The sequence below is a fragment of the Bufo bufo genome, chromosome 5 (genome assembly GCF_905171765.1).
Source record: "Bufo bufo chromosome 5, aBufBuf1.1, whole genome shotgun sequence".
Lineage (NCBI taxonomy): Eukaryota > Metazoa > Chordata > Amphibia > Anura > Bufonidae > Bufo > Bufo bufo.
This window is the reverse complement of record NC_053393.1, coordinates 72,237,658-72,259,799: the sequence shown is the minus strand read 5'-3', so window position 1 is coordinate 72,259,799 and position 22,142 is coordinate 72,237,658. Positions and strand designations below refer to the sequence as shown.

General features: G+C 43.7%; 1 protein-coding gene across 1 annotated transcript in view; it reads right to left on the bottom strand.

Moving 5' to 3' along the window:
• LOC121002389 (neural-cadherin-like) overlaps nucleotides 1-16,352 on the bottom strand; it is a 117,264-nt gene extending 100,912 nt beyond the window's left edge. Inside the window, exons 1-4 of the mRNA XM_040433850.1 lie at nucleotides 15,764-16,352; nucleotides 7,639-7,833; nucleotides 7,254-7,479; nucleotides 1,295-1,499 (exon numbers count right to left, since the gene is read on the bottom strand). Of these exons, the coding sequence (XP_040289784.1) occupies nucleotides 1,295-1,499; nucleotides 7,254-7,479; nucleotides 7,639-7,833; nucleotides 15,764-16,352 (1,215 nt within the window). The remainder of the gene's footprint in view (nucleotides 1-1,294; nucleotides 1,500-7,253; nucleotides 7,480-7,638; nucleotides 7,834-15,763) is intronic.
• Between the last annotated feature and the right edge of the window lie 5,790 nt (nucleotides 16,353-22,142).

Genomic DNA, 22,142 nt, shown 5'->3' with positions numbered 1-22,142 from the left:
TGTTTGTAAAGGCACCCATACACATTAGTGTACTGTTGTCTGAATTTGACATTTTCTGTAGCACCATTAATGTGTACATGGAGCTGAAGACTCTCCTTGACAGAACATGTCAAAGTAAAAAAGGATCGGGCAAATTACATTTTTTTGCTTGATCGTATTGCTCTCCTGGGAAATAAGCTGCCGTCACAGATGTCTGGCAACAGCTTTAAGGTTCATTCACACGACCGTGCTTCTGAGTCCGCAAAATGCGGAAAGAACGCGGCTGGTATCCGTGTTTTGCGGACTGTAAAACTCTTAAGCCTCATTCACACGTCAGTGTTTCATGGACGTGTACTGTACGTTTTCGGACAGCACATGTCCCCATTCATTTTAATGTGTGTATTCAGACATCAGTGTTCTAGCACGGATGCATGCTCTATTTTGTCCGTTCACGGATCCATCACATCCATTATATGTCTATGGGTCCGTTAAAATCATGGATCATTAAGAAGAGATGCTTTTAAAATTATTTTTCAGCTGTTTAGTGTCAGTGAAACACGGATGCAACACGGACAGCAAAAAACAGACACATGGACCCAACACAGATCCTTCACGGATGCATCACTGACCACCTGCCCATGGATTTGAGCACGGACACAGACGTGTGAATGAGGCTTTACGGTCGTGTGAATGTACCCTTATTCTCTCCTCATAGAACACATACACTCTCTTAGATGAACTGAGTATGCATGTGCACAGGGGAGGAGACAACACCCCCAGGTTGGGTACTCCTAGTTGTGCATTTTGAAAGAAGTAAAGAGATTGAGAGATAGAGATACATGTATTGCATCCCTGTGGCTGAAGCAGCGAGAGAAGGTGCATTTTTTGGAAGAATGACAAAGAGAGGAGACAACCAGGCCTTTCTGCCACATTTGCAGCCCCTAGAACGGCAAGAACCATAGAAATTTCAACCTATGTAAGATCCGGTCCATGCATGATAAAGACTTTGACTGCTGTACTCCATTGCAAGTAAAGAACGGTTGTTTGATGCAAAACCGGTCCCACCATTGCATGGACCAACACCTGCATTGCCACAGTATTGCATTGTCCCTTTGCACATTTTCCATGGGGACCTTGCCTTGCACCCCAATACCAACCAACACCAAGGGCACCCTGAACCACCACCAGGCAGGAGGCTCCCCCAAAACCAGGGTGTGCCCTGACAGAACAAGGGAGCGCTCTCCTTCACTGTGAACCGCCCCAGGGAGTGTCGGGGAGGAACAAAGCCACCATAACTACAACCACCCCCTGGTACCTCGGTGACACTGCTGAGTGCGCTCTCTGTCTCCAGAGCTTTCACCAGCAAGTCATAAATACGATGTTCACTCTCGTAGTCCACAGCGCGAGTCAGGCTCAGCTCCCCGCTCTCTTGGTTAATGCTGAACAGACCACTGGGATTCATTAGGATGGTGTAGGTGATAGGTTTGCCTTGAAAGGACACCGCTTCCACCACTGCCGTTCTACAAGAAAAAAAAAAAAAGATTTAGCATTTTAGCAATTCATTTTGCATTTAAAAATCTTTACAGTGTTTTTACTGGTTTTAATTTATTGTCAGTTTTCTATTGTTTTTAAAATGTTTTTTTAAGATGTTTATACTGATGACCTATGCTCAGGATAGGTCATCAGTATACAGTATGATCGATGGGGGTCCAATACCTGGGACCCCAGCCGATCAGCTGTTAGAGAAGGCACCGGCGCTATTGTGAGCGCCGCGGCCTTATTGCTGCATATCAAGCACAGCGCCGTACATTGCACCTAAAGCCATATAATTGGTTGAGTGTTTGTGGCATATGGGGATCTTTATGAGAAAAGGGGCCAACAAAAGCAACCATATGTGGAGAACCTTGTTTAAAAGGATTTTCCGAGATTTTTTAACTGTGCTTGGTATCGCAGCTTAGCCCCATTAACTTGGCCTAGGAAAAGCTGTGTGAAGGCAGCAGCGCTACTCCGAGCATTGGTGCCTTCTAAAACAGCTGATCAGCGGGGGTCCCGGGTGTCAGACTCCCACCGATGAGATACTGATAACGTATCCTGAGAATAGGTCATCAATATTTAAGTCTTGGAAAATCCCTTTAATACATCTGTAAGTTTTGCTAATTTTTTTAAAGGTAATTTAAAAGGCTATGTGCATAAAATTTATTCAGGGAAGGTGTCGCTCACATAAACTGCATGACAGGAGGAGAAACTTGAGTTTCTAGACTGAATAAATGACCATAAAGGTTAAAGATATTGGTACACTGTGGGGTTGGCGGCATGTGCACATTTTATCAAGCAATAGGTTGACACATACAGTACTGACCGCTATCCTGTTGTACTCTATCGTGTGTGTATGCTCTGCCAATCAAAATTTATAGGCATCAGCAGAAGTGCACCCCCTGCTGGCGACCATAATGCTATACTGACAATTGTCTGGGAAACAATGCAGAAAATAATCATAATCCTGGATGGCAGGACCATAGCGCAGCAATTTAATCTTCTATACTGTTACATCTGAAATGTATATTCATTACCTGTCGGTTCTGTCTCTCTAAGCAAAAGAGAAAACAACAGATTCTTCTATCCTAGTTGGTAAAACTGGGCAATATAATGGGGACCCATTTTAAAGAGGAACCTCTCCTGCATTCCCCATGTAATAACAATTTTGGAGCCTCTTTTCTTATGACTATGTTGTGCCATTCCTTTATTATTCCAGCTAGAAGTTATGAATGATGGGCCACTTAACCCCTTATGGACCGGGCTCATTTTCACCTTAAGGACCAGGCCATTTTTTGGAAATCTGACCAGTGTCACTTTATGTGTGAATAACTTTAAAACGCTTTTACTTATCCAGGCCATTCTGAGATTGTTTTTTCGTCACATATTGTACTGGAGTCCAAAAAAATAATTTTTTATTTATAAAAAAATACCAAATTTACCAAAAGTTTGAAAAAATTAGCAAATTTCCAAGTTTCAATTTCTCTACTTCTATAATACATAGTAATACCTCCAAAAATAGTTATTACTTTACATTCCCCATATATCTACTTTATGTTTGGATCATTTTGGGAATGCCATTTTATTTTTTGGGGACCTTACAAGGCTTAGAAGTTTAGAAGCAAATCTTGAAATTTTTCAGAAATTTTCCAAAACCCACTTTTTAAGGACCAGTTCAGGTCTGAAGTCACTTTGTGAGGCTTACATAATAGAAACCACCCCAAAATTACCCCATTTTGGAAACTACACCCCTCAAGGTATTCAAAACTGATTTTAAAAACTTTGTTAACCCTTTGTTAACAAGAGTTATTGGCAAATGGAGATGAAATTTCAGAATTTAAATTTTTTTGCAAATTTTCCATTTTAATCCATTTTTTCCTGTAACAAAGCAAAGGTTAACAGCCAAACAAAATTCTATATTTATTGCCCTGATTCTGTAGTTTATAGAAACACCCCATATTTGGTCGTAATCTACTGTACGGGCACACGGCAGGGCGCAGAAGAAAAGGAACACCATATGGTTTCTGGAAGGCAGATTTTGCTGGATTGGTTTTTAGACACCATGTCCCATTTGAAGCCGCCTGATGCACCCCTAGAATAGAAACTCCAAAAAAGTGACCCCATTTTGGAAACTACGGGATAAGGAGGCAGTTTTTTTGGTACTATTTTAGGGTACATATGATTTTTGGTTGCTCTATATTACACATTTTGTGAGGCAAGGTAACAAAAAATAGAAATTCTGAAATTTCATCTCCATTTGCCCTTAACTCTTGTGGAACACTTAAAGGGTTAACAAAGTTTGTAAAATCAGTTTTTAATACCTTGAGGGGTGAAGTTTCTTAAATGGGGTCCCTTTTTGGAGTTTCTACTCTAGGGGTGCATCAGGGGGGCTTCAAATGGGACATGGTGTCAAAAAACCAGTCCAGCAAAAACTGCCTTCCAAAAACCATATGGCATTCCTTTCCTTCTGCGCCCTGCCGTGTGCCCGTACAGCAGTTTACAACCACATATGGGGCATTTATGTAAACTACAGAATCAGGGCAATAAATATTGAGTTTTGTTTGGCTGTTAACCCTTGCTTTGTTATGGGAAAAATGGATTAAAATGGAAAATTTGCCAAAAAATTGCTGTTTTGGCACCGTTTTTATTTTTTTATTATTTACAACGTTCATCTGACAGGTTAGATCATGTGCTATTTTTATAGAGCAGGTTCTTACGGATGCGGTGATACCTAATATGTATACCTTTTTTTATTTTATTTATGTTTTACACAAATCATGTTTTAGTGTCTCGATAGTCTGAGAGCCATAGTTTTTTCAGTTTTTAGGCGATTGTCTCAGGTTGGGTATAATTTTTGCGGGAAGAGATGACGGTTAGATTGACACTATTTTGGGGGGCATACGACTTTTTGATCGCCTGCTATTACATTTTATGTGATGTAAGGTGACAAAAAATAACTTTTTTGACACCGTTTTTTATTTAATTTTTTTACGGTCTTCACCTCAGGGTTTAGGTCATGTGGTATTTTTATAGAGCAGGTTCTTACGGATGCGGCGATACCTAATATGTCTACTTTTTAATTTTGTTTTACGTTTAACATAAAAAAGCATTTTTGAAACAAAAAGATTTATGTTTTAGTCTGAGATCCATAGTTTTTTTTATTTTTTGGGCCATTGTCTCATGTAGGGGCTATTTTTTTGCGGGATGAGGTGACGGTTTGATTGGTACTAATTTGGCGTACATACGACTTTTTTTTATCAGTTTTATTACCTTTTTTGGGAAGTAAGGTGGGCAAAATTTCAATTTCATCATAGTTTTTATTTTTAATTTTTTATGACATTCACTGTGCAGGGAAAGTAACATGACCATTTTATAGATCAGATCGTTATGGACGCGGTGATATCAAACATGTGTAGGGAATTTTATTTTTAAAATTTTTAATCAGTGACAAATATGTTTTTTTATTTACTACTTTTTTTTCACTTTTTAACATTTTTTTTTTACACAGACCCACTTGTAACTGTACTGTATTTTCACTTTACTTAGTCTGATCAGACTTCTGCCTTTAGCAGAAGTTTGATCAGCACCATGGACAGCCGGAAGCCTGTGAAGGCGTCCGGTTGCCATGGTAACCATTACTCGCTGCCACAACAGAGCAGCGGGTGATGGGGAGGGAGGGGGGCCCCCTCCCTCTGTGATCCCGTCAAGAATCGGGGGCTGAAAAGGCACAGCAGCCCCGGATGGGAGAGGGAGGGAGCTCCCTCCCTGTTAACCCTTTCCATACAGCGGTCCCTACGGACCACGGCATGGAAGGGGTTAAACGGGTGACATCTGTGTGAGGATGTCAGCCGTTTCAAGCAGCTTTCTAACCGCTCGGCCATCGCACCGCCCGCACTCCCCCCGCGCTGCGCCCGCCGGCACATCACAAAGAGGGCTGCAGGGCTGCAGTTAAACGTTAAAAAAAGGCATTTTGAAGTTTCTGATCCCCGCGCTCACGGACCGCGGGGATCAGAAACTTCCGAAAGCGCTGCAAACCGCAGGTCTGAATTGACCTGCGGTTTGCAGCGATCGCCGATACGGGGGGTCGCAGGACCCCCCTCGGCATTGACCCAGGGTGCCTGCTGATTGATTTTGCGGCGGTGATCGGAACTATACAGGACGTACCTGTACGCCCTGTGTCCTTAAGTACCAGGACATAAGAGGTTAAATAAAGCTCGTAGGAGTAGCCCTAAGCCAGATTTGTGCCAGTGACACAGTTGATCCAGATCCACTTACGCAACAATTACAGTATGTATTACATTTAGCGATGAGCGAAGTTTTGCCGAATTTTACCAAAGAATTTGCTTCCTGACAAATTACTTTGCCACTAAGCGCACTTCTTTGTAAGTAGTGGGTGCAATGACAGGGAACGCCGTCAGATGCCGCGTTTATTGTTGATTGTGGCATCTGAGTTTAATATTAAAGTGGATAATAAAAAAAGGTCTATAAAATCATACTTACTTTATCCGTTTCAGCGAGGCCACCATCTTGATTAAAGATTCAGCGCGAAATCTTGTGTTGCCCGTGATGACGTCACCAAGAGACCCGACATGGTGATGTCGTACGTCACGCCGCACAGGATTTTGTTCAGGATATTCAATCAAGATGGCAGCGGACTGCTCTTCGAGCTCAAATTGATGAGGTAAGAATAAAAAAATGTTTTAACCCATTTCATGGAAAATCAATTCATTATCACGAAGCCCGAGGAAATTCGGCTTTGCAGTGAATCTAATTTTCCCTGAAATTCGCATTGAAGTCCACTTCGTGGTCTTTAATTCGCTCAACACTAATTACATTATAACCTTACTTGCTCTAGTCACATGTCCACCTTGGTTTTATTCAATAGGATAAAGCTATACTATTTAAAGGGGTTTTCTGGGATTTATGAATATCTAATTGTGGGGGTCTGATTACCGGAACCCCCGCCGATCAGCTCAGGCTGTGGCCTCTTCCTAGCCTAGGGACATCACGTTCATCGGTCACATGGCTTAGTTGCAACTCAGTCCCATGCATTTCTTGAGAATAGGTCATCAATATAGGAGTTCGACAAAACCCCTTTAAACTACAGACTGTTGAATCAAAACTAGCTATTAGGAAGGGTTACAGCCACCTGAATTGCGCAAGCATACTTGCAGTGTGTCGAGTTGATTCTATCTGCCATTTGTACACCACAATATAGAACTAGGGTGGTCATTTCTTAGGACCGGCGTTTTAGATGCCGGTCTTAATAACCCCTTGCCCTGGCGTTGGATCCACCAAAGTTATGTAGAGGCGCCAGTCTCTACATAACTTTGTTGCATCCACCGCCAGTCTAAATGTAAGCCAGCTTCCTTGATAGCTTAAATTTAGACCATTTTCTACACCAAAAACAGGCGTCCTCTCTGCCCATGCCACGCCCACTTTTTTAGAGCTGGCGTGAGTGGGGAAAAGATTCAGATTGCGGCGCAAAGGTCCTTTGTACCACAATATGTGCCAGATACACTCCAGAAAACTGGCATATATCTGATAGTAAATTACCCCCTAGATTTTTATTCTAAAAGAGCTGCTGGATTTCTTCTCTCCTCCAATGCTATGAGTCTGGGTTTTACCCCACCCCCACCATGGACCCCTATTGTGAGCAATGTCCATGAAGCTGACTGGCTTTGGCTATCTGTTTTTCTTTACATAACACACACATTCACAAAACTGAGGTTTCTACTTACTTCTCCCCAACGGCTGTGTTTTCTGGGACATACAGACTGTAAGTCATATTGGTAAACTGCGGTGGCCGTAATCCAACCAGGATGGAGATAGACGCGTATGGGCTCTTTTTTCCGTGTTTATCGGTGGCCTGAACTGTGAGAGCATATTCCATGTTCCACATTACCGATAAACCAGTTGTACTGATAACTCCAGTATCTTTATCCACCTCGAAGCGCTGGTCACCACCTGCAAAGAATCCAAAAAGTCAGAAATACAGTTTTAATAACTCAATATAGGAGGACTTATATATACATGTTTTTTTGTATTTTAATTGGATGTAGGTCTGCATGGGAGCCATAGACATGCCATAGACACATACTCCTTAAGTATACAGCTTGATGTTACCTTCCATGAGATGGTAAGATATGCCACCCCCAGAGCTCTCGTCATTGTAGTAATGGGCCAACAGCTGGTACACAAAAGTGCCTTTTGGTGCTTCAAGGTTCGCACAAGCCAGGTACGGGAATGGGTACATGGTCCACTCCAGACTCTCCTCTCGGGGAACAACAATGGTTATGTGGCACAAATACCAGTCACCATCTGCAAACAGATGAATCAACACACATGAATTTCAAGAACAACTTTTTTTCATGAAGTAATTGTCCCTGTGTTACTTGTATTCTGTATCACAAGGTTAATTGTAAGCATTTAAAGGGGTTATCTGCGCTACAGATATTGATGACCTATCATCGTAGCAGGGTCAAAACTACCACCATAGCAGCCGTAGGGCCTCGTTTGCCAGTAATGATTACTGTGTGCGTGTGTACTCCCAGGCGAGTGTACTGCCCTGGAGCAAGGACACTTTGGACTATGAATGTTTGTGGACATTTGCCCCTAATGATACTATGCAAAGGCATCAACTCACTACTTTAGTGCACTTGGGAGGGTTAACTTACACTATGATTTATGTCGTTGTTTACACTTCTACTGTTTTGTTGTTGAACTACATTTTATATGTTTATTGTAATACATCCAATTCATTTGCACTGTTATTGCACTATATCTGCACTGTCCTGTGGAAAGGACAGCCAGCTAATACTGAGAGATTTTAGGATTATTTATCTATGCACTGTGAAATCTTCCACAATTACTATAAGGGACTATGCAAAGTTTTGGAGGGGACAAAAACAGACACACTGACCTTTTGACTGTCAAGTTTAGCTCTGTTGTTTACGTCTTTAAGACTTGATTATGTCTGGAAAAACTGCTTAGTCATTCCCATAGACTTGTTTTGAAACTCTAAAGAAGTCTATGGCAAACTGAAATTGCAACATGGTTGCTGTTTAGACTGTGCTTCTCCGTCCTAGTTCTCCATTCTAGAAGGTTCTAGTTCAGTTCGAAATTGTACTGTATATAAGGAGAGCAGTCAGAGCCCCTAGTTGTATGAAGACAGGAACCAGTGTTTAGTAGAAGAAACTTTGCTAGACTGCACGAGTGACCAGAAGAAGATGCTGAGATGGGAATACTCCGACACAGACTCTGGGTCACCAGCCCTTTGACCAGACGGCCAGTCGGATGACTGAGTCACAGACCCTGGGCCACCAGCCCTTTGGCCAGGGTACCAGCCTTGTGAGAGAGAGGAACAGCTAGCTAAGGCCTTTCCTCAGTGCAAAACATTCTTCTGCCAGGAAGGAGACTGGAGAAGCCATCTCAGTGCCTTGCCTGTATTGTTTTGGAGTTCCTCCAGTAAAGAAGCACACTGGTTTATTACAAACCCTGACTCTCTGGACTTATTTCCCATTGGGGTGCACCACGCTTTACCATCCCCTCCAAAGAGCAGCAACACGTGGTGACACCTCAATGGGGGACCCATCTAGACTGTGGTCTGAAATTTGGGCCCGACTACTGTATCTGTCATCCATTAGGACTCTGGCCTCATTCCCCAACCTGTGTTCTTCCTGGCAGGTGCAATGCAGTGACATAATTGCACCTGCTGAGCTAAATAGGAGAGGCCTGTTCGCTCTCCTGCTCAACTCAGCTTGTGCAATGATGTCAGTGCATTGCACCTTCTGTTGGGAAGAGCACAATGTGCTCCGTTTATCAGGGGAACTGAGCTGGGTAAGTATTGCTATTTTAATTTTATTAACACCATAGGAGTTTCCCTACTGTAAGGGGGTCACTAAAGCAGCAGCAGCACTACTGTAAGGGGGGCACTAAGAGGGCATAACTACTGTGTGGGGGACTAAGGTGGCCCAGGCAGTATGCTGGAAAGTAGAGTCTTGATTTTTCCTCCTGTCCTGTGCATTTTTATTTTTTACATGACTGGGTGCAGGGGTGGACTGGGAACTTAAAGTGGCCCTGGAAAAAATACTAAAAGTGGCCCCGTTTTGTAGTTGGATCCAAATGAATGCAGGGCAGGGATAGCAATACCATATTGTGGCACATTATACCACCCTAACTGAGCCAAATACCACAGTCCATCACATTATACTGCCACCAGCAGAACAAAATTAACCCCCAAAAACTTCCACTGGCCGGCCGTGAGGAGGGCTCAGGCAGCCCCCTGGGCATCGGCCCACTGGGAAATTTCCCTGTAAAGTCTATGGCCAATCCGCCTCTGACTGGGTGGGTGGGAGATTGCATGAGCGGTTTTGACTAGCCGTGGGAGGGGGCCAGCCTTTTCTAGTTATGCCCCTGATCCTTAGGATAGGTCTTCAATATCACATCGTTGGGGGTCTGACAACTAGCAACCCCACCGATCAGCTGTTTCACTCAGCCGCAGTACCAGAAACTATACAGAAGCAGAAGTCTGTGTCAACTGTGTAATTTCTGCTGCTGGCGTACTGAGCTGCAGTACCCTGACATGACCACTACATATTGTATACAGCCTTTTGCTTCCAGCTCCCATCTCTATATATACACTGCGTGCAGAATTATTAGGCAAATGAGTATTTTGACCACATCATCCTCTTTATGCATGTTGTCTTACTCCAAGCTGTATAGGCTCGAAAGCCTACTACCAATTAAGCATATTAGGTGATGTGCATCTCTGTAATGAGAAGGGGTGTGGTCTAATGACATCAACACCCTATATTAGGTGTGCATAATTATTAGGCAACTTCCTTTCCTTTGGCAAAATGGGTCAAAAGAAGGACTTGACAGGCTCAGAAAAGTCAAAAATAGTGAGATATCTTGCAGAGGGATGCAGCACTCTTAAAATTGCAAAGCTTCTGAAGCGTGATCATCGAACAATCAAGTGTTTCATTCAAAATAGTCAACAGGGTCGCAAGAAACGTGTGGAAAAACCAAGGCGCAAAATAACTGCCCATGAACTGAGAAAAGTCAAGCGTGCAGCTGCCAAGATGCCACTTGCCACCAGTTTGGCCATATTTCAGAGCTGCAACATCACTGGAGTGCCCAAAAGCACAAGGTGTGCAATACTTAGAGACATGGCCAAGGTAAGAAAGGCTGAAAGACGACCACCACTGAACAAGACACACAAGCTGAAACGTCAAGACTGATTTTTCTAAGGTTTTATGGACTGATGAAATGAGAGTGAGTCTTGATGGGCCAGATGGATGGGCCCGTGGCTGGATTGGTAAAGGGCAGAGAGCTCCAGTCCGACTCAGACGCCAGCAAGGTGGAGGTGGAGTACTGGTTTGGGCTGGTATCATCAAAGATGAGCTTGTGGGGCCTTTTCGGGTTGAGGATGGAGTCAAGCTCAACTCCCAGTCCTACTGCCAGTTTCTGGAAGACACCTTCTTCAAGCAGTGGTACAGGAAGAAGTCTGCATCCTTCAAGAAAAACATGATTTTCATGCAGGACAATGCTCCATCACACGCGTCCAAGTACTCCACAGCGTGGCTGGCAAGAAAGGGTATAAAAGAAGAAAATCTAATGACATGGCCTCCTTGTTCACCTGATCTGAACCCCATTGAGAACCTGTGGTCCATCATCAAATGTGAGATTTACAAAGAGGGAAAACAGTACACCTCTCTGAACAGTGTCTGGGAGGCTGTGGTTGCTGCTGCACGCAATGTTGATGGTGAACAGATCAAAACACTGACAGAATCCATGGATGGCAGGCTTTTGAGTGTCCTTGCAAAGAAAGGTGGCTATATTGGTCACTGATTTGTTTTTGTTTTGTTTTTGAATGTCAGAAATGTATATTTGTGAATGTTGAGATGTTATATTGGTTTCACTGGTAAAAATAAATAATTGAAATGGGTATATATTTGTTTTTTGTTAAGTTGCCTAATAATTATGCACAGTAATAGTCACCTGCACACACAGATATCCCCCTAAAATAGCTAAAACTAAAAACAAACTAAAAACTACTTCCAAAAATATTCAGCTTTGATATTAATGAGTTTTTTGGGTTCATTGAGAACATGGTTGTTGTTCAATAATAAAATTAATCCTCAAAAATACAACTTGCCTAATAATTCTGCACTCCCTGTATAGCAGGGGTGGCCAGGTGTTGGACCTCTGCCGATCTAATATTGATGACCTATCCTGAGGATAGGTCATCAATAGTACAAGCCGGGAGAACCCCTTTAAAGCCATTTACGTAGGGCAATCATATTGAACATGGTATCTGATCTGCAGGTAGTATAATTAATATAGGGGGAGATTTCTGAAAACTGGTGCAATGGAAAACTGGCTTAGTTGCACTTAGCAACCAATCAAATTCCAACTTTCATTTTCCTAAGGCGCTCTGAAAAATGAAAGGTGGGATCTGATTGGTTCCTATGGGCAACTAGGCTAGATTTCCTTTACATCAGTTTTGAAAAAAACCCCCCCCCCCCCCCCCAATCCTAGTGTTGTGGGCAAATATCCAGTATAAGGACAAATATCCAGTGTCATGCCTTCAGCAAGTTTATTGTTAATTTATGCATAACTTTCATACATAGTTAATATGTTTTTTGTATAATTATCTGTGGATTGTACAGCACCATCTAGTGGCCGTTTTACATACAATCGCAGGTATTTCACACTACAAGTTTGGTCTACTTCAGCTTCATCATCCCTGCACATAGCAGCCATTTTCTTCATTCACAGTCATCACTGCATGAGGATAGCACATGGCTTGGAAGTCTCTGAGACATCCTCTACGTCTAAGCTCACAGTAGCATCGCTGGTATGTCACGTAGCCACATTACAGCCTGTTTTGCATCTGTTTTCCTATGTATTTTGCATATCCTTTTCCTCTCCTTTATAGCAGCTTATAGTTAGCAGCTAGGGACCATGCTTGTTATGCAGATAGTTAGCATGCTCTGGTTTAGATATGCATCTGTGTTTGTATATGCATTACTATATGTCAGACCCCATTAGTAAGCGCATTGTTTTTTCTGTTCCCAAGTTTTACCACTGATTTAAATCCTTGCAATAAAGATAAAGTTGGAACGTTACTCCATTGTCAATTCATTGCCTGGATAAGGTTTAGCTGTCTGTCAAGCTATGTACCTTCACACATAAGGAGGACAGAACAACCATATATATATTTTTTTTTAAAAGGAAAGCACATGGATGACATCTATGTGTAGCCCACATCCATATCTCTGTCTTGAAAATTATACAACGTGCCCTATACTTGTGCATATTGTGGACAAGAATAGTCATATCTAGTGATGGGAGTGAGAAAAATGCAGACTGCACACGGAAGGTCTCTGAATTTTGCAGATCTGTGGTTTATGGACCGCAATACGGACATGGTCATGTGCATGAGGCCTTACTTGCAATATATTTATTTAATTCCCTGCTCATTCTATGATTAGGAGTCCGGTGGGTGGTCCTATTCTGACAGCCTTCTCTGTATGAGTGTGCATCAGGCTGCGCGCTCCCTCCACAGTTTCATTTCACAGGACATTGCTTGTTGCAATGTTTTGTAGTGGGGCTTTGTCGCCCAGCTAATGCCGGGTGGACAGGGTCCAAGGATTGTTGAGTTCATTGATTGAATACCTGGAAATTCATTATTTAGTTATTTTGGTCATATGATTCTGAACCATTTCATGAATTTATTTATTTTTAATTAACTGTACATATGTTACCCTTATTAAACATTGCAGAGTATTTACCCACAATTCGTTGTTAGATAGATATGTTATGTATTGCGGTTGTGATGTCATGCTCTATAATATACAGCCTGCAGATTGTCCTGCACAATGCGACAGGTTCCCTTTAAACCTGCAAGAATCCATTTTAATTGGTTCATATTATGAAATAAGCCAATACCAGTGCCCTGTGGGGTTTACTCCTCGTAAAGTGCTTTATAAATGGTTTCTCAAATCAGATAACCTTGAACTAAATTTTCAGACCTTCCCTAAAGGCAGATCCCCTGTCGATACCCTGCCATCAGAGCTCCGGCTACATTTATACATCAGATAACATCAGATGCAGGGCTAAAAAGTCACATCAAACACGACTCAAGAGAAATATTTGAACATAGTAAGAACATTTCATGAATTTTTTAAGTTCTTTAGAGAATATCATTATTTCATTATCATTTCCAAGTCTTCTATACATTGCAGACGACACTAAACTGTGTAAAGTAATTAACACGAATGAGCACAGTATAATATATATATATATATATATAGTAGTCGTCTGCAATATATGGAGGTTCCTATTGTTACTATGAATATTTCAGGACCCCACATGTTCTGTATGTGGCAACCATATATTTGTTAAAATAGGGAAAAAAAAGAAAGGTGAAATCTGACCGGCACAACTGTCGCAAATGTATGAAAACGGTCTATAAGAAAAACTGCCTGTGTTGTCCACAGCAACCAATCACAGCGCAGCTTTCATTATTCAAGAGCAGAATACAAAATGAAAGCTGTGCTGTGATTGGTTGCTATGGGCAACCAATATTAGGCAGTTTCCTAAATCTCATCAATTATATTTGATACCAAGAGTATTTTGATCCAAATGATATAAGCCTTCCTTATTTGGGTGACAACCAGTGGCATTGCTAGCAACTGGCACCAGGGTCATGTGACCTGGCTGTTTAGCCCAATGCCCTGGGTCTCATCATGCCTCTCCACCATGCCACAAGGTGCACCAGGCATCTACAAACACCCCTGGATAACATGGACTGGCGCTGGTGTCCTATGTCCTGATGGATCTATTTCAAAAAGATTTTCCATTTTCTGAGAGAGACAGGACCAACATGTCTCAATTCTTTCTTAAAGGGGTATTGCCAACTCAGAAATTTATGGAAAATTTACATGGTATGCCATGAATGTCTGTGGGTCCACCTCTGGGCCATGCGCCTGGTGAGGTCACTGCATCCACTCGGAGAATGAAGGCCCCCCCCCCCAGAGCGTATAGCTTGGGGGGACACATGGTGGCAGGGGCACTGGATTTTATTTTATTTCAATTGTAAGGTTTCTGTTAATGATGCTGTTTTGTAGGATTTTCTCTCCCCCCCCCCCCCCCCGCCCACTTCTTTTTCCTTCAATTTTAGGGTTACCTGACAGGAATCCGGTTTTGGCCGGTCCTTCTGGTGATCTGCCTAGAGACGTGGCGCTTGGAACAGCTGTAGGATTGGCCAGCTGTTCTGAAGCGGGAAAAATGCTGGACAGCTGATTGGCAGCTGTCATTTTCAGCGGGAAATCTGTATGGATAAAAGTGACAGCACACGGTCATCAGCTGTCAGTTCCAGTGGAGCACCCTTCAAGGAGCAGCGCCCCGCCCTCCCTCCTTTTTTTATTGTCGTGTTGCCTATTTTGGGGGTGATCGGTCACCCAGCTCGTGCTGGGTGGACTTAATGGTCCCTAAAGTTAATGAGATTTAAGTATTTATTCAGTTATTTATATTTTATGGTTGGATTATTTATTGATATTTATTGCTAAATTGGTATGATAACTTGGTAAAACCCCAAAAATAAAGCAACACGGCCTATTTATTCCACACTAAAGTGTCTCGTGTCTTTTAATTATTTATTTTGGTAAGGTTATATGGTTTCATGAGATGTGTCCTCTGCCACCCATGAGGTTGTCCGGGCTACAGACAGGGCTGCCATCAGGAATTTCAGATCCCCATACAGGCAAACAGTGTGCCCCCCAAACTCTTCGCCAGCCCTTCTCACATTCATAGTCATAACAGCCATAACTTTTTTTTTTGCAATACACAAAAGTAAGATTTTAATTTCTATCAACCTTTTTATGGGTTAAAAGGAACCTGTCGGCCTGATTTTGAACCATTATCTACAGTTAAACATGAGTAGTACTGCAGATATGGGGGGGGGGGGGGGGGGGAGATTTATCAAACTGGTGTAAAATAGAACTGGCTTAGTTGCCCATAGCAGCCAATCAGATTCCTCCTTTCATTTTCAAAGGAGCTGTGAAAAATGAAAGGTGGAATCTGATTGGTTGCTATGGACAACAAAGCCAGTTCTACTTTACACCAGTTTGATAAATCTCCCCCATGGAGTCAAGATTATCATATTTTTTTCCCTACTACTCCCCATTCTCCCACTATCAGTTTGGAAACTGAATATAGTGGTGACACAATGCCTGTTCCTTACCTTGCTCCAGGTTATGCACTTTCACTTGTATCTCAGTCTGTCCACCTTGCAATTTATGGCTTAGATACAACCGTCCAGATCCACTTTCTATCCTTACCGGGGGGTTGGAGGGCCAGCTGATTTCAAACCATTTAGCCCGATACCTCCTGTCTAGAATGGTAAATATGGTTTCCCCAAGGGCTCCTCCTGCTGGGACTCGTACGGTGTAGGATGAAGATATGGCTCGCGGGTAAATAGAGCGAACAGGTCTATATTTGGAGGTGAGAGGAGGTAGCACAGGAGTAACTGGAAAGCTGGAGAGAACATGAATTGGTTTTGGCACAAGAGATGTCGGGTAAGGAGTGGAAATAGTTGGAGGCAAAGCTGGCAACACTGCAGTAAGATGCCCACCATTCCTTGGCCTTTGAGAGTCATGGACGTTTAGAGAATAGACATCTACATTTAGAGCAGATTTTGGTACTGTAGAGGAGACACCTTCCATGTCTACATTTCTCTTCTTGCAGCCCTTCCTGGTATTGAGAGGAACCCCTCTTGTGGCATCAACAACATCCATTCCATTGGTCTTCCAAGCCTGTTTTTCATACCCCATGTTTTCTACTTCTTTCAAAGAGCAGATCAGGACCCCTGAGTCTAATCCAGTTGCTCTACCAGCATTTTGTGTCAAAAATCTTGGCAGTTGAGCATTTATAGCCTGGCAGTCAATGACAAGAAGCACCAGGAGGGTATGAATGCATGTAATGCAGTTATCTGAAGGTCTTCTGCTGCAGCTCACAGATCCTGAGCCTAGGAGCATCATTAGATCACACAGTACTGAGCATGAAGCCAGTAGGAGAAATCTGTCTAGGGAAGTTTGTTGAGCTCCAGCCTCTGGCAGATGCAATGTGAGAGCTCTGAGCTCCTGTCCAGTTGCTCCATAGACCCTGGACACTCCCCACCGAGCAGGGAGTGACAATGGATGGTGAATCCAGACAGCGTTACCCCTATTACATGGCATCCCAATCACTGCTGTCAATAATGGTAATTCATCAAGAATGACCACAAGTATGTGAAAGTGCCTGTCATTTACAGAGAGAATGTTTTCTATCCAGTGTGACTAAACCATGGACAGACAATAGTCCATATATTGCACATGCATTACATTTATATTTGCATGCCTTCTGAATTATGGACAATCTGGAAAAAGACGTGTGGAGACATCTTTTTCAGGCAATGTTACATGGAAAAAAAATGAATGCTAATTAAATCAAAGCAGCCAAACCAGAAACGTCCATTTGTGGACAGCTGTTTCGCATTTCTTGCCCCTCATCAGTGCAGAGCAGGGTACTGGTAGGCTGGGTGAGATGTCCTAGATGCTGGATAAGTCTCCATACACCACTGAGTCTCTTCAATGAAGGGTAGTAACCTACCCCCCCCCCCCCCCCCCCCCCTCCCATTAAGCAGCATCTAAGTTCATATTACATTGTGTCTTCTGTTCTGTCAGTGGAAAAGAAAATAGAAAATACGGGGGAAAAAATCTGCTTTAATCCCCATTTTTATGAAAGGGTTATTTCCTGCATCAGTTGTGCTCAGTTTGTGTAGTTCCATCAGGTTTTAGATATTTCTGACAGGAGTAAGGCTGGGGCTACATGGAGATATTGGTCACTACACTTTTTCTTTACCATTCTGGGGTTGTGGTAACTTGCGATGTTGCGCTGTGACCCCACTCAGTTCAGTGGCTGCACCGCCACACATGATGTTAGGTAGAGCATTGGGCGTCATGACCATGATCGCTATGTTGCCCCAGCCAAAATGCCCAGCCTTTTGTACTTTTCCTCCTGTTAAAAATAACTGAAACCTGTTGAAACTGACCCAAAACTGATGCAAACTGAGCACAACTGATGCTCAAAAGGGATGAATTTTATTCTGTTCTTCTATTCCTCTGGCAGAACAGAAATACGGATAACACAACGCTGATGTGAAGTCACCCATAGGCATCTCATTCAGTTAAAGGGGTCGTCTCACTTCAGCAAGTGGCATTTATCATGTAGAGAAAGTTAATACAAGGCACTTACTAATGTATTGTGATTGTCCATATTGATCCTTGATTGCCGGCTTGATTCATTTTTACATCACATTATACACTGCTCGTTTCCATAGTTACGACCACCCTGCAATGCAGCAGTGGTGGACGTGCTTGCACACTATAGGAAACACTATAGGAAAAGGTGCCAGTCTTTCTAGTGGCCGGGACCACGAGACTGTGCATATGCCGGTGCTTTTTTCTATAGTATGCAAGTACGACCACCGCTGCTGGATTTCAGGGTGATCGTAACCCCTGGATACAAGCAGTGTATAATGTGATGGAAAAATGAATCAAGCCAGCAAAGGAGGCAATATGGACAATCACAATACATTAGTGCTTTCTCTACATGATAAATGCGACAACCACTTTAAGGCATTGTTCACATTTGTATATGGTATACAGATGGCTCACTGTGGATAACCGTGACTGGTGCTCAAGGTAAAAGAAACACCCCTTGTTCTTGATTTTATGTAATTGGAAAATTGACCTGGCACTCAAAACATCTGGAGGATATGTGGAAACATACAAATTTATTATACAATAAAACCGCAATATGCCTAGGCGATATACATCCTGTTCATATACATCAATAATAAAACTTTATCACTATAAAATGTTAAAAACACATCAATTGTTTGCAATGTAATAGGAATACTAATTTGGTCTTCTATTTGCATAGATAGAAATCCCGATGGCAATTGTCATGTAGTCAGTCCATACATATAGGGCTTCTGGTCTCTGTATGGGGGGACACAATTCCTACGTGGTCCCAAACTTTCAGAGTTGATAGGTTCACCCGTCTATAGAGGATCTAATGTACATATTTAGTACTCACGGTACGTTGCGCTGATCAAGGAAAGCTTTTTTTACGTGTAGAGATTCTTTCAGTGGTGTCCCACAGCTCCACCACGCTCCAGCCTTGTTGGTTTCGATTTGCAGCGTCTTTCGGGATCTCGTCCCAATTCTCGTGAGATTTGGTCCATCTATGCGCTTCGTAGATAAAGCGAAATTAACTTTCTTGACGGTAAGATTTAATACATGGCCATGTATATTGTATATTTGTTTCACACACAGGTATTCCGCCCAGACGTGTTTCGAGATGGCTTATCTCTTCCTCAGTGGGTCACCTGTGGTCTCAAACATCTCAACTTTTAGGGGCTGATACCTCTACAGTCTACCAATACTGTGTTCACACTTCTCGATTTTATTTTCCCTTATTTTTGGACTGATATCTTAAAATCTTGACATGTAATATTTTGGCATTTGATTCCCTTGTGTGTTTCTAAATGGAATCTATCAGGAGGTGTGCACTACTTCTAGTATCTTATAGTTTAGAGTCAGGTGCGTTTTACATGCGTTTTTTCGTTATGACTCGATTTTCTATTTCCCTTATTTTTGGGTTTCTGCAGTCCACCAGTACCATGTTCATACTTCTTGGTTTTGTTTGGACTAATATCTTTCAGTCTCCCATAAAAGCGACTTTAGGGGTATCTCTTTCGTGGCCCTGGAAAGGGTGGACGTACACTGGAGAGGGGGCAATCACATTATGAGAATGTCCCGAGCCGAGTCTAGGAGAATATATGACTTTGGCAGCCTTCTCCCAGCAGGTCTGAATTCAGATCTAGAGATCTTCGGATTTAACTGAACCACCGGTCTAACACACATCTCACCGGATAGATTACACTTCTATATATAGCAATTGATATTGTTTATTATTTTTTTGTACGAATTCACAAACTGGTTTAATAACATCTTATTACACAAATAGGGAAAGAGTTCCCAAAATAAAGAGAAACCACCCTTTCACTTTTCTTTCACTGTTGAGCTATAAAGGTATTATATAAATGGGATAAAATAGACTAATCCCACCTTTTTGAAAAGAATACTTTATACAGAGCACTAATAAGACCTTTTTGCACATATATAATAAAAAACGCCTATGTCTCCTCCTTTCATCAACGATAGATAGCCGTAATCTCGCGATGCGCGAGCTTGCGCATGCGCAGTTCTTTCCCTGAGGCTGATGCCAGCACACGGAAGGAACACTATACCGGCACTGCGCATCGCGAGATTACGGCTATCCAGTGGCGTAGCTATAGGGGTCGCAGCGGTCGCAATTGCGACCGGGCCCCTAAGTCAGGGGGGCCCACAGGGCCCCCCAGGAGAGACAGAGTCCCAGACCCAGTAAACAATGAAAGCGCTGCTTCAGAACTGTCTGCAGGCAGCGCTAGTGATTTACATACGATTCCGGCTAAGTTCACATAGTGGTGGGGGCAGAGGCAGAGCGTGTGTACGTGCAGGCACATTCAGGAGAGGGCGTGGCTCCGCTCGGTAGAGTTGTGAGCCGGACATCGATGTGAAGCTGTGCATGCCTGCTGCAGGGAGTGAGTGAGGTGAGGCGGCGTGACCAGCAGAGCTCTACAGAACAATGGTGCTGGGTGGGATGGAATGGGGACTGACTGGGAGATACCAGCACAGCAGCCAGCATGAGCAGAGGCTTGACTGATGTGGAAGGGTCGGCCACTCCTGCTACAGGCTGGTAGGGCCAGGGGCCCAGGACCTAGTTGCTAGTAGTCTGTGTATAAACCAGCCAGTTTCTACTAGTTTCCCCAGATTGTGATGGCTTGGGATGGGGCTGGGTTCTACTTGCACTGGGTGAGTGACACTGCTGTAATGTGGCTGTACAGCATGTCACCTCAGTTTGGGGGGTACACTGCCACTACCTTGCCTCCTGATGTATCCCCGTTTTAGACTTGACCTAAAGGCATTCTGTCACCTCTCCTAACTCAAAATCGGATTTTAAAGCAGTCATGCAGCACAGCTTACTTTGAATCGGCTATGCTCTTCTATCTTGTAATCCGTCCAGTAGTTTAGGAGAAAAACGACATTTAAGATTATTCAAATTAGCCCTGAAGGTGCCCAGAGGGGCGTTATGTTCCCCTTAGTGTGCCCAGTAACGCCCCTCTTACAGTGCCCAAAACGCCTTCCTTCCGAATGCCTAACCGCCCACAGCGTCTCATCCCTCTCCTCCCCCTCCCTGACGGCCGAGCGAAGTCTCGCACAGACGCAGTACCCACTGAGGGCTGCACCAGTGCGATCTGCAAGAGACTGAGGGAGAAGCGAGCATCGGACATCACTGGGCTCGGCGCATGCCCAGTGACGAGGATGAAGCTCCTGCCCTCAGTCTCCTGCAGATCGCACTGGTGCAGCCCTCAGTGGGTACTGCGTCTGTGCGAGACTTCGCTCGGACGTGAGGGAGGGGGAGGAGAGGGATGAGAGGCTGTGGGCGGTTAGGGATTCTGGAGAAGGGCGTTTTGGGCACTGTAAGAGGGGCGTTACTGGGCACACAAAGGGGAACATAACGCCCCTCTGGGCACCTTCAGGGCTAATTTGAATAATCTTAAAAGTCGTTTTTCTCCTAAACTACTGGACGGATTACAAGATAGAAGAGCATAGCCGATTCAAAGTAAGCTGTGCGGCATGACTGCTTTAAAATCCGATTTTGAGTTAGGAGAGGTGACAGATTCCCTTTAAAGTGTCAACTACTGTACATTCACATAGCTGTGGTGCCACAGGCACGGCAGCGCCATAGCCATGTGAACGTAGCAGCCTAACCTTAAGTCAATTATCACTTTAAAGGGGTTGTCTCATCATAGACAATGGGGGCATATTGCTAGGCTATGCCCCCATTGTCTTATAGGTGCGGGTCCCACCACTGGGACCCGCACCTATATCGAGAACGGAGCCTCGCAAGGTGGTGGCTGGAGGACTCCAGTCCGGCCATTACCAAGCCGGCTCCCCATAGAAGTGAATGGGAGCGTACCGCGCATGACCGGCCACCGCTCCCATTCACTTCTACGGGCTCGACGGAAATAGACGAGCCAGTACTCGGCTATTTTCACCGGCCCCATAGAAAATGAATGGAGAGCAGCTGTACATGCACTTATTGCATTAAAATGTATTTTCTCTGTGAGATTTTAGTTCTGCCATTGGGCATGGTGGGCGTGCAGGGGTCTGGTGGTGTTAGGAAACGGTATTGAGGTAAGGGGGGCCCAAACTGAACTCTTGCACCAGGGCCCATGAGCCTATAGCTACGCCCCTGCGGCTATCTATCGTTGATGAAAGGAGGAGACATAGGCGGTGCTGGGCTCCTTCACAGGCGGGCGTGGCTGGGCACAAGGAAGGTTAGTCACCTGAGGTAGGCGGATCGAATGAAAGGGAGGGCGGCGATTTCAGCTCAGAAGGCGGCGCTGGGCACCTATATGAGATGGCTGCAGCCGGGCACCTTTCATCATGAGACGTCCCCTTGGACACATT